General features: G+C 43.0%; 1 protein-coding gene across 2 annotated transcripts in view; it reads right to left on the minus strand.

The window, feature by feature from the left end:
* The window catches only part of GPATCH2 (G-patch domain containing 2), a 1,007,975-nt gene that overhangs the window by 302,656 nt on the left and 691,868 nt on the right, over positions 1-13,451 (minus strand). For both annotated transcript variants that reach the window (XM_069608577.1, XM_069608578.1), the window contains exon 8: positions 13,310-13,380. In XM_069608577.1, coding sequence (XP_069464678.1) covers positions 13,310-13,380 — 71 coding nt within the window. The remainder of the gene's footprint in view (positions 1-13,309; positions 13,381-13,451) is intronic.

The raw sequence follows: 13,451 nt of genomic DNA on the forward strand, positions 1-13,451 counted from the left end.
CCTAGGCCCTTTGCTCGGCATTGGCTGCACATTTGACCAACAAAACACAGGACATCCATCTTCTCTCTCCTCCGCACCCACTCATGCACCATCATTGCCTGGGTCCACCTCGGCCACCCCCACCACTCCCCTTCTTCTCTCCTACCTCTCCCCTGTCACACCTAAGGAGGTCTCTAGACAAGTACGGTCTATGAAAGCCTCCTCCAAACAGGTGGACCTCTGCCCCTCCAAAACCATTATGGACAACATTGACTCAGTAGCTCCAGCCTTGACAGACCTCTGCAACCTCTCCTTCACCAATGGGGTCTTCCCCACTTCCCTCAAGCATTCTCTTGTGCACCCTCTGCTCAAAAGACCCTCTACCCACCCTACTATTCCTGCTGACTATCGCCCAAACTCCATCACTCCTTGCCTGGGCAACCTCCTGGAGAAGTTAACTATCTCTCAGCTTACCACCCACACTGAATCTGTTGGTTGTTCCCATGACATCAGTCTGGTTTTAGAGCATCCAGAGGGACGAAAACTGCTCTTCTGAACCCCGTGAAGACCTGCTCTCAAACCCTGACTCCAACTCTCCCTATGTCCTCATTCTTCTTAGCTTCTCCTCTGTTTTCAATATGGTAAACCATAACATCCTGATCTTCCGTCTCCGTGAGACCCTGGGCATCACTGATCAAGACTTGGTGTGTCTACCATCCTTTCTCTCTGACCATCCTTCCCAGGTAGAACTTGGTTCCTTTGTCTCCAGTATAACTGTCTCTACTTGCGGTGTTCCCCAGGGATCTAATGTATCTCCCTCGTTTTTCAATGTCTACATGGCCCATTTGGCTCACATGATCTCTGCCTTCACCTCCAACTTTCAGTGTTATGCGGAGGACACACAGCTCTCTTTCAGGCTACCCCAGGCCTCTTCCTCCTCCTCGCTCATCTCTGACTGTCTGTCAGTCTGTAATTCAGTCCTGTTGTGCTGCTAATGATCTCTACCTTAATACCAGTAAGACAGAGATCATCCTCATGGGGACCCCTGCTTCTGTTTTCCCACTTCCACTCTGGCCAACCACCCTTGGTCCTGCACTCTCACCTACTATGGAGGCAAACAATCTGGGGGTCATTTTTCGACTCTACTCTCTCCTTCTCTTCTCACATCTGAGACATGTCCAAAAAGTCCCATTACCAACTGCAACTCCTCTGAGGTATTCTACCTTTTCTCACCTTTACCAAGAGGCTCACTGTCTCCAGAGCTCTGGTTTTCTCCAGACTGTACTACTGCAACAGTCTCTTCCTAAATCTTCCTACCTCTACTCTTCAACCTCTTCAACTTATCCAGGAAAGAACCACAAGAATTATCCTTGGCCTCAAGGACAGGGACATCATCTCTCCAGCACTGAATTCCCTCCACTGGCTCCCCATGGCTGCAAGGATCAAGTTCAAGTGCCTCTCCATGGTCCACAAGGCTTTTTGAGGCCAGGACCCCCACTATCTACAACACTCTCTTCCCAAGTACTCTGCTTCCAAAGCCCTCCTCTCGGCCTCCTCCAACACTCTGCGGGTGAGCCACTTTTCCAAACGGAGATTTGAGGGTAGATCCTTACCCTCTGCAGGTGCCTCCTTCTGGAACAGCCTATCTGCCTCTCTCTGTCTTGAGCTAGACCTACATAAGTACTGGAGACTTCTCAAGACATTCCTTTTCTACTCCTCTTTCTCTCTTCCCTGCTAACCTCCTTCCTCTTCTTCTCCTGCTTCCCTCCTTTGTTCTCATCCCCAACCTGTTCAGTCAGCTGACTGGTCACCAGGTGCACCTCCAGAGCCTCACAGGTCCCAGGCTCCCTGCCCACTTGCCTCCGGGCCTCCGCACTCTGCTGCATTACTGCACTCGGAATATGTGGCACCCACTCTGCACTTAACCCTGGCCCCTGATGGACCATGTGCACTTGTCCCCCTCCGCCTCCTTACACTTCTGTTTGCTCACTTGCATCACCTTGGATGTACTAGGCTTAGCAGGTTTATCTGTCCTATCTTCCTCCATCTCCCCTCCTCAGCTTTGCAGTGCCTGCACAAAGAGGAGCATTGATGAACAACCTTTTGTCTTGTACGCTCCTCTCCCTGTCCCACTTCTTTGCCTTTATAACCCACTTCTCTCTTTCTCTCACCGTCTTTTGCAATATAGGTTGTGTGAACTTCAAATAATTTTTATGAGCAGCAAGGTTTCCCTTCCCCAAATTGGCCTTCACTTATCTGCCAACTGTTAGCCAAAAAAATTACCTAGAAGTCTTGGAGCCACTCCATTGGCTGCAGGTAATGCTTGCACACTTTTATCTTAGGCAAGGTTGAACTTCTAGTGGGCTCATAGTATTGGTTAGATTGCTTTCTGGCTTTGAGAAGGGCTGGGTTTAGTCTCCATAGGGGAATACTCTTGGCTTGGACAATGCTTGCTCTCTCTCCAACTGCAGATACAATGTTTAACCACTTGACTTCTTTTATGAGCCATGATTGGTTGTGTTAATAAAGATGCAAAGTTAACTCTTCACTTAGAAAGTGAAATTAGGCACATGCGACCACTTCTTCATAAGTCTTACAAGGTTGAAATGTTCAACAATGTTGTTTCGTGTTGTTCTGCGTAATGAGGGACAAGCAATCACTTTTCTTATCTCTTATCTTAATAACACTTGTAGAGCGCAGCATAAGCCTGAAGGCACCTTGGCACTAAGCTAAAGAGGAAGAGTCCGACCAGGGAGACAGGAACTAAAAGAGAAAAGTATTCAGGGCCTGACGAAAAGGCAGAAGAGGCTCGATGTTGCGTTGGAAAAAAAAGAAGTTAGTTCCAGGCCTTCACAGGCACTACAGAGAAGGTGCATCCCCCACCCTAGCAAGCCTGATCCTCGGGGCTGGATGGTCTCCTGATCTTATGAGCGGAACAGCCTGGTAGGTGTGTACATACAGAACGTTGCCTGAAGAAATTCAGCTCCCAGTTTGTACAAAGCTTTATGAACGACACACAAAGACTTAAATCTAATACGCTGCTCAACAGGGAGCCAATGGAGGTGACGCAACAGAGGGTTCATACGGGCATCAAAAGGATGGTGAAGAACAGCCCTGGCTGACACATTTTTTAACCACTGAAAATGCTGAAGCAGATGTCTCGGGAGGGAAAGATATAGGGCATTACAATAATCAACATTTCTAAGAACCAAGGAGGAGACCACAGGAGCATGGGGCTTCGGGGGGATACAAAGCAGGACTTTCCAGAGAATCCAGAGTTTGAAATGTGTTTTTTGGCAAGCAGAAGAGACCTGATAGGCCATAGATAAAGTGGCCGAGATTTTGACTCCTAGCTTTTTCACTGAGGAGACCAGATGGGGAAATGAGCCAAAACGCTCAGGCCAGAACTCAGGGGTCCAAAACAAAGAGAGCATTGCTGTGCCCACCACCAGCACCTCTGTTTTTACTCAATTGAGCTCAAGTTCACGGTCATCTAGTCACCAATAGCCTGCAAGCAGTTCCTCAGTCAACCTGCGGTCTCTGTTTGGATAAGATCCAACCGCACAATGATTTGAGTGTGATCGGCGTAGGAATAACACAACAAGCCAGAATTATACTCAGAAGAAGAGGTTGAATATAGAGGTTAAATTGAGAAGGGGTCGTGGAGGAACCCCAGGGACACTGCAAAGTAGAGGGATCAACTGAGAGCAAAAAACTAAAGAAAGTAAACCAGGCTAAGACTTGGCCAGAGAGGTCTCCTAACATGAGCCCCGTGATCAGGGTAGAGTGCTCAATGGTGTGAAACGCCGCTGAGAGAGCAAGCTAAATCAGGGCTCCAACCGCACCCTGGTCCACCAAGCGAGTCAAGTCATCCACGACAGAGACCATGACCGACTCTGTAGACAGACCAGGGTAGAACCTAGATTGAAACTGGTCAAAAAAGCCTGATGATTCCAGAAAAGTGCCAAGAAGGTCGGAAACAAGAGATTCAAGTAATTTCATAAGACAAGGAAGTAATGAAATAGCTTGAAAATTAGACAGAACAGCAGGGTACAAGCCAGGCCTTTTCAACAGTTGGATGACAAGGGCATGCTTAACACTGTCAGGAATGATTCCAGAGGAGAAGGAATCATCGACAGCCTTGGTGAGTCGTGAAACAATATCAACCAAGATGTTTTTTAATACAAAGAGCAGGACGGAATCCTGCAGAGAAGCAGACTTACAACCGTTGAGTGCCACTAGCACTTCCTTCTCTGAGAACACTGGAAAGGAAGACGACTGCTCAGCCAAAGTAGCTACCAAAGTGGAAACACAAGAGTGAGGTACAGGCAGCGCCTCCGGGGAGCGAGTTGTGTCAATTACTTTACGGATGGTAGCTATCTTCTCGTCAAAACATCAGAGAAGGGTCTGAACCCAGAAGAGGGGGATCCAGGGGTGAAAAGTCATCACCCAATTTACATACAGAAAGGAACATTTTGTTTGGTTATTTTGAACACATCAGGTACTTGAAGACAAGAGACATTTTGTATAAAAGAGACTTAAACCACCCAAGATCCTGATACCTGAGAACAGAACTGTAACCTCATGCAGGGAAAGCTCAAGAGTGCCGGCTTGTCCCGTGCCCAAAACGTGGTGAAGGGAGACCACGGCTACCACATCCTGACTTATTTTGTGAACACTTCTTTCTTTCTTATGAACCCTTTCTCACAGTCTTTTTGTATTTTGTTGTAAGGATTGGCAATAGTTTTTTTTGGTATATGCCCTTTTATTTGACAAGACGCCACTAGGACCACCTTATTATTATTGGATGCTCGTAGCTTGATCCCATCTTAGATTTAGATTAGGCATTTTTCAAACCTACCTCTACAGTTTAATAAACACCCTTGAACTATGATCACTTGTGTCTGTCTTTACTGTTGCCACCATTAGTTCCTTACACTACTCGCCTCATAGTGGTCCTTTTTATGTCTCAGCCAATGAGAGGGACAAGCTTTAGCTCCAATCCAGGCAGCCATCTTCAGATGCGAACACTAGTGGCATGACAAGGTATTTTGTTGTTGCTACCTCACCAGGGAGGTGGGTGTCTCACATGGGATTCCATGAAAGATACCATTGCTGGAGAACATCAGATAGAGGTGAATTAACTATTTATTCTCCAGGATGCCCTTTTGCATATTTGTTGGGCCTTTTTAGAAAGCAGTGAGGAATCTGTGCTGCCATGGTTGTTTATGTAGTGCATAGATTTTGTTCTGTCTGTTTACATGGTCACCGTACATCCCTTATGCTCTGGTAAGAGGGACTGCACAACCCAGAAAATTGCTCTCTGTTGCAGAAGACCGATGTGTAGGTTGGTGGGTACTGCTAACCATGTGCCGTCAACTTGTGAATGATTGAGATGTGGCTTCACACTACCATTGAGAGGTCTGTCCTCATGGTAAACTTTGGCATGGTCGATTGGACAGCATTCACTGGAGTACATTGATATTGTGCATCAGCAAGCAAAGTGCACACCAAAAGCGCTGACTTAATTCTATTTGGTTGTCCTAAAAACCAGTAGAATGAGCCCACTATTCATCTTTCTTCCTGAATTGAGCACATCCACAACCTGCAGAAGGGTACGAGCGATATACATGGGAATACCTGTATTTCTGCTCTCGCAGATGGCCCACCACTGGCGCTAAGGATTTGATAAATGCTCCAGGTATTAATCGGAATCCAAAGGGCAGGACAAAGTACTGATAGTGCTGCTTTCCTAAACCTGAAGTGGCACATGTATTGCTCAATGGATTGGGATGTAGGATCCACCAAGTCCACTAAAGATAAATAAGCACCCCTTTTCAATCCATGGGATGGTTTCTTGCAATATGGTCATTTTCAATTGGAGACACTTGTTGATGCAGCGAAGATCTAATATGTACCACCATCCTCTGTTCTTTTTGTCTATCAAAGAATATTGGGAGTAGATCCCATTTCCCCTATGACAATTGGGCACTCTATCCGCTGCCCCTATTTCATGAGTGTCATAACGTCTACTTGCAGCTGTGTCAAGTGATGATTTTTGGATACTACATGTGGAGATTATGGGGGCCTTTTGGTAATTTCCAGTGTGTGCTATATGTAACACAGCTGTCTGCAGTAATGGCACTCCGTTGACTTCTGTGCAATCTCCCACAGGTGTGCTATGCAAGAGGAGGGATCATTGGAGTCAAGCTTGTTTGGATGTTTGGAGCCTGGAGTGGCCTGATCCTCTCCAATCTCTGTGCATGCAATATTTAGGGGAGTTCTACTGATACCTGCATGATGCAATGTGAAAAGACAGCAAGGTGAAGGTAAATCTACACCGAAGAGAATGATGCAGAGAAAAGTGCCAAGTTTAAAAACAAAAATCTGACATGCAGCCTGCATACAGCATCTGAAAAATAACATGTGAAGGAAATGTGTGATGTTAGCAGCCCATTTACAACAAGATTGAGGGGGTAATTCATGGATTATTTGCGCCGAAAAAACGCGATTTGTGCGCCATTCTGCCTGCAAATCCCCATTTGTTAAACAGGGATTTGCGGGCAGAATGGCACACAAATCCTGTTGTTTTCAGCACAGATAATCCATGAATCAGGGCATATATGTCCAAAGCATAAAACAAAGCACAAAAATAAATATCTTGAGTTACATGGAAGTCTCCAGCAACCTTGTGTTAATGGGAGAACGTTCAATTTTGTTTTCTAAAGCTACAACATTTTATAGGCAAAAGTGAAGAACCGCATTAGGCCCTGCATTCTTCTGTTTTTTCCCTTACAGGATTAAGAATCAGCATTATAACACCTACAGATATCCACAAATTTTGATAGCAGTTTCATTGCAAGGAATTAATTTTATGGAAATGTAAAAGGAAGGTGAAAAGAAAATGGACTGTAAAAGCTGCATTTGTGGATACAATCTGGATGTGTGCCCGGAGGGTCAAGTGACTATCCAACCACGTGAAAGTACAGCAACAAGAGGAGGGGGGGCTTGGCTTGCTTGTCCATGAGAAATGTGTGAACACTCGCTTTGAAGCAGACCATAACATCTTATGGCTTTGCTTGGAGTGGATTCTCAGGATTCAGGACTGCAAGCAAAACAAACGCTATCCATTTACAACTGTCATCTGTCTCAGAGCTTAGGCTTAACATCCTTAAATATACAAGAATGGGCTCCCTGCAACGGTCCTCCTTCCATGTAATCTGTTTTTTATCATCCAGGCCTTTCCAGAAGTAAACTCGTTATACCTTTGGAGATATGGGGTCTGACTAAAGTGATAGAAAGTGGGTGTAAATACTCATGGGTCGGATTGGGTCATAAAATGCCCTTTCCAGCCCTGTACTTCAAACTTTGGGCACTGGTTCCATGACAACCACATTGTCAGGAGTCATAAATGGCCCAAGCCTTGACTAACAAAGGAAAATATACCATATGTATGGACATGTTATCAGGCCAGGAACCCAGGGTACCATTTAACATTTTGAACTGGGGTTGACTTCACTCAGGTGCAGTGGAATGTGACATTTCCAAATTTTCCTTAGCAACATTTTGACAGCTTCCCCAGGAACCCTGTATGACTATTTGAACATAAGAGTGCTTTCCCAATCTGAATTTGGAATAGGTATGGCAATTACTAATTTTTCCACTATGTGTGATAAGTTACTGAATGACATTGGATCCAACCGGAAAGAATTGATGTATCGGCTTAATCACACAAAAGTGCTCTTGGAACGATGGGACTGGCAAGCAACAATGGACACTAAGCAAAGCTACGTTTAATTAGCTCACTTGGATGAGGACTATAAGAAGCTTGGAGTTCTAGCACATTTCTTTCAATCAACCTGGAAAGGTAGCGCAAGGATCTTTTCTGAGATTCAGGTGGAATTGTATTAGGACTAAAGATTCTATGCAAATATAAAATAACATCTTCAGAAGACATTGTTTGCAGATTTTGTGAAGATCACATTGAGATTTTGTATCATTTGATTGTTGAATGTCCTATGGTTCAAACAACTCGTCTTTGATGTTTCGATCATTTTTTTGACAATTAGGCTTTTGCTGACATAAATTGTTTCTGGAAAAGATGCGTGAGGGGTAGTTTAACATCAGATGTGGTTGCAGTGGTTGGGTTGATTGGTATTTAGAGACTGAATATTAATTAGATTTTGTATATTAATAATTTTAAAACTTTTCTTTTTTACAAAAGTGTAATATTGAATTGGGGATTCATACGCATTGATCGGTTCTTATTCTTATCCTTTTTTTGTTCTAGGTGGTTGGATTTGTGGATTTCTTTTACTTGAATGAAGTGTATATGTTTCTTAATGTATTTCTTAACTTTGTTATAGGTTTTAATTGAACCAATAACAAGTAAAATAAAATGTAACATTTGTAAATAATAAGACAAACTGTCTTTCGAATTTGACACATGAATTCATATATTCTGTATATAACCTTTGAACAAAATGTCAGAGAGTTACTTTTTTTTAATTGCTCATGGTGAAAAGGTTTGTTCAGGGTGAAAAGGTTTATCTGCTGAATGTAAAACAATTTTGTTAGCATCGAGGTAAATTAGGCAAATGAGATTTTCACACAGATGAAGAGCAGTGATTCATATATCTTAGCTTCCATGCTGGTGAGCCTGGTGTTCTGAGACAAAACAATCATTTTTGTATAAAAGTATCAGAGAAAAAGGCAATAATCTGTCACAAATACATTACACATAACATGAACAATTTGCCTGATGAACTGATTAGCAACATGATCACATGTGAGGAATATTATGTTTTAGAGAGTTACAATTGTTTAATGTAGAAATCTTAAAGATGACATCACATCAAATTGGAAGGAAACTGGGTTTAGAAATCACTCCATCTAGACTGCCCTCTTCATTAATATACCTAACGATTATTGAAAGGATGGTTTAGTCTGATGTCACTTTTGGACATAATCCAATCAAACAAGCTGACCAATCAGGAAAGAGAAATTGCATTCACCTTTCAAGGGTGAATTTCTAATATATATAAAAAGTCCACAGCCATAGATAAGGGGACTCACTTACTCGCGCCCTGAATGGAATGGACTGACCGACAGGAGAAGAGAAAGGAGAACAATAGAAAGGAGAAAGGAATATGTTGCTTTGCTTTTGGACCCATTTTAGATTACTAGCAGCACACTGTAAGCGCAGACTGCTTGGACTCAAAGCCCAGTCCTCCTTCAGTGGAGAAAATAATAGACAGGCCCAATGCAGAAATAGGGAAGTCGGACTATGGAGGGAAGCAGACACCATCTTGCTGACTGATGCACACCTGTTCCTAGAGGGGGAGAATTGAGTTAGCCCTTAAGAATTTGCCCACCTGTCTGTGAGAAAGCCAAATTAAATTCCTATACAAGTATAATATTAAGGGGAAATAATTCTGACAGTAGTTATGCTCGAAAGGGGAAGACATACAATCCCAACCCTTACTATTACAAAAATTACTGAGGGGACGTGGTTTATTAATTGACTATACATCCAGAGAAATTGATAAATATTTCAGAAAAGTATGTATTTCTGGAATTATAGGTTCGATAGAATAGGTCCTATAGTGTGTATACAGTGAGATCCAATGCCTTCTTGCCTGTGTATTGATCAACCACAGAATCGGTTTTCTTGGAGTCAAAAGGATAGATCATTGTGGACATAACCTAGAAAAATAAAACAACTGAAGAAATTTCCTGGTTACATCACCAAGCAGAGTCCACAATTATGTAGTCCTTTGAAAATGACCAATGTACACTTCACACATTAACACAATAGAAACATCAATGAAGGGAATCCAAAACACATACACGTTAAAAGTAAATTTTGCAAGCAATTGAAATGTGGGAGTTTTAAGTAACCTGTCTTTTAAATTGAGTTTCTGGAATGCTGTTTGAGATGCCCACATGTCTATTAGGTAGCGGGGAGATGTTATTGTTTATTCAAAATATGTAGCGATAGCAAGGCATATTCTGATGATTTAATTTTGATTTCATCATATGAAAGCTTTATTTTGAACTCTCTGGTATTATATTTCCATGGTACATGCACTCAGGGAGAATCAAAGATACAGGTTGTGATGTGTTTGTTAGACAAATCTCTATTTCGGTAAATGATCATTGAAAATTGAGTTGACTAGTGTACTGATTCTTCTTCTTGGGAGTAACTATTGATATGGGAATTTCATAGATGTATAATTTGTTGACATTTAAATTGATTTATTATTTCAATTGTATTAATAGATATATCTTCTATTCAACTCTGTTTCTTGTTCCAAAAGGTAGGGGAGACTTTAGGGAATCAATATAGTTAAATTGGGGGTCCCAGGTTCATTAAAAAAAAAAAACGTTATTCAATAAATAAAAATTGTGCACGCCTGATTGGGTGTGGGTAGAAAATGTCCCTGAACTGGTTGCCGATTTATTAAAACATCCTACAGAACGTCTGGTGATATAGGTCCTAAAAGCTGATGACATGAACCGGCTGTTGCCCCCTCAAAATACCCCATTGTGCTAGTCATGGATGGAGCTTTTGACCCACACAGTGGCAGTATCTGATGGTATGCTTTTTATGTGGTCATCAATTCTCTTGTTAAAGAGGTCATTTCCTTCGAAAGACATGCTAGAATTGGGCCTGCACTTCTGGCATATGTTGGGCACCTATATCCAATCCTGACTAAGCAAAAGAGCGCTGTGTCCAAGTTGCTAAAACACTGAGTCTGCTGTGAAACACCAAGCCAACAGAGATTCCTTAACTACATCCATGCTTGCTTTTGCAGGTCTGCAGGTAGTTGCTACAACTACTTATTCATTCTGCGCCTAAGTTCGCGAACTGTCATTGCTAACATGTTTGCCATTTCTGTAAATGGCTTCTAATTTTGTGCCTTCTTTGTCCAGGGTGGGTGGGTCAATGGGGAGGCTGGATAAGGAAGCCTGAACCACTTTCATAGCTGTAGGTTTCTTTCACCCCTACTGTATCACTCCTTATGGGGTGAGAAAAGTGTACTTTCCCAACCAGTCCTGGCGTCATTGCGGGGGTTGGAGTTGCACTATTGCAAACCCAGTGAGGTGTACGATTCCCAGAAGGCTGGCGGCATGCTGCGTATGCCATGACCAGAGAATCGCTACTGCTAGATTGTTTTTCTAGTCGGAACAGGCTCAGTTTAGCGTTTCTTCGTTGGCGTTCCTTGCGGAGCTCCTTTTGCCATGGAATACTTCCTTCTCACAGTCTTGTGAATGCTGGGAAATTTCTGCTTACCATCTTAGCGGACCAGCTGACATTTCCGAATTTTGTGTTTTTTCCTGGATTTTAGACACTTTAACGATTATAATATACTCTGATATTTGTGCCTTCTACGACTATTAAAATGCTGAACATCATTTTGCCATTTGCACCATTTTCCTTTAGTCTTCCACGGTCAATTGAGGAAAAGCCTGACAGCTGCACAGCCAGAGTGATGAGAGTCTGGTTTCATGTGCCCTTGCAGGCAAAGCGTGTTGGAGTTCAGGGTGTTGTACTCCTTTTAGAGGCATGCCATGATTGTGGGCACCAAGAGAAACATTTTAAAGCTCAAATCCTTTTTCAAGTCTCCCAAATCATGCCTAAAAGGAGTATGTAATGGTAGGCTGCCAGGGTTGGCTTTGATGGCCATAAGGTAAAAATTGCTTCTCTTCAGTGGATAATTGACAGGTAAAACAACTTGTCTGTCTTGGCGGACATAGTATGAAAGGAGAGACTATCAGGAGGGCATGATCTGCCTGGACAATTGTGCTTTCCTTGTTTAGGGACGATGAAGTGTTCTCACTCAACCTCCTGTAGGGACTCCTGTAGCAATTCACGACTCTTAAGGTTCATCTTCAATTGGGCTTTCCTCATAGCAAATGTCATGGTTCGGGTCCCCAATTGCATTCTTCTATGGATCAGCAGCCACCAGCTGCTTTTCAAAAACAAGTGACATGACCGATCGAGGTGGAGTCACTTGTCTGGTGAGTGTTGCTTTTTGGTGGGAGCCGACAACTCCTGATGTGCCCACTGACACTTGAACTCTGAAATAATGTTTTGTAATTACTGCCCTATGGATGACTATAACGGATTTCCCATGTCTCGATTTGGCGATGGATTATCCGTTAGTGTAGTGTCTGGAAGGCTGTATCTGTCCTTGGAAGGTTATATGTGTCCTTAGAAGGCTCTGAGTCCTCTAACAAAATTAGGTCAGGAAGATCCAAGATCTCCTCGATGGAAGATATGTGGTAATTACACCCACTTCCACCCACCCCCCCCCCAATTTACCTGCTGCAAGCTCCACCTGCCTCCTCTTCCCAAGGTCTGGATACTGCTTCCCCAGAAGCCCGGCACACAGCACAGTGCCTTTTTGTCTGCAAACGTTTCTCCCTCAGGCTTCTGGAACTGTAGTAGCTAGACCACAAATGGATGAAAGGTTTGCAGACTGAATCCTCAATGATAGAGTTGTGCTTCTTCATTGATGGGGTGTCGGTAGAATAGGTTGGCCAGCTGCTCTTTCCGATTTTCTTCAGAACTTTTCAGAACTAGAGGGAGCACCAATTCTAATGACCCATTTGAGGCAACCATTTATCAGGTTGTTTGGAGTTTGTAGATTATATCAGACATCCAGGCTGTGGGCAGTTGATGCCGAAAAGACGCAACACAGACATACCAGGTTTGCCAGCTTCATCATCACTCATGCTTCCTATGTGCATCCTGTTAATAGATTAACCACAGGCTGGAAGAACATTCAGAGCACTACACCCATTTCTCATTTACACTGGCTCCAGTTTTCCTTTCAAATGTTTTCTACCACTTGCAAACAAACTGCCTATTTAGCTTAGTAACTGAGGTGCTGCAAAATCTTGAGATGAATCATAGCAAGTATCATTTACACCTGGTGATGCAAACTGTTGACAGGCCTAGATTTCTTTGAATATATCTCTTAATGGAGCATGCTGCATGTGAAACTATACCAGTTACCTACACTACGGTAGGCACCGGTGGATGAACAGCCATGTTGGTTTCTACCTCTTCCCCGCTCCTTTCTCTCCTACAGCCAGACCTGTGGACAGTCTTGTTGGTAATATTAAAGTCATGTTGTGCGGCTGATAGGGCAGGGTTGGCTGTGCATGCAATAGATCTGTCCAAGACATTCCAGACTGTAGATACAATCATTCCACTGCCAAAATCACATTCTACACCATACTGAAAAAAAGTCTTTGTTTGCCTATTACATTGAAACCCAATATTTTATTTTTTTAAAATGACAGTCATCATGTATCTTACCTGCTAGCTGTTTTCTCAGAGCAGTTTTTCTTATAAATCTTCTCTGATCGGTTATCCCGGAGAAAGTGAAGCTGAGGAAATAAACCAGAAAAAGAAAAAGTCACAAACTTACACCACATTTTTTTTAATTGCTTTGATTTAC

This window comes from Ambystoma mexicanum, chromosome 4q (genome assembly GCF_040938575.1).
Source record: "Ambystoma mexicanum isolate Mex_15411 chromosome 4q, UKY_AmexF1_1, whole genome shotgun sequence".
Classification (NCBI taxonomy): Eukaryota; Metazoa; Chordata; class Amphibia; order Caudata; family Ambystomatidae; genus Ambystoma; species Ambystoma mexicanum.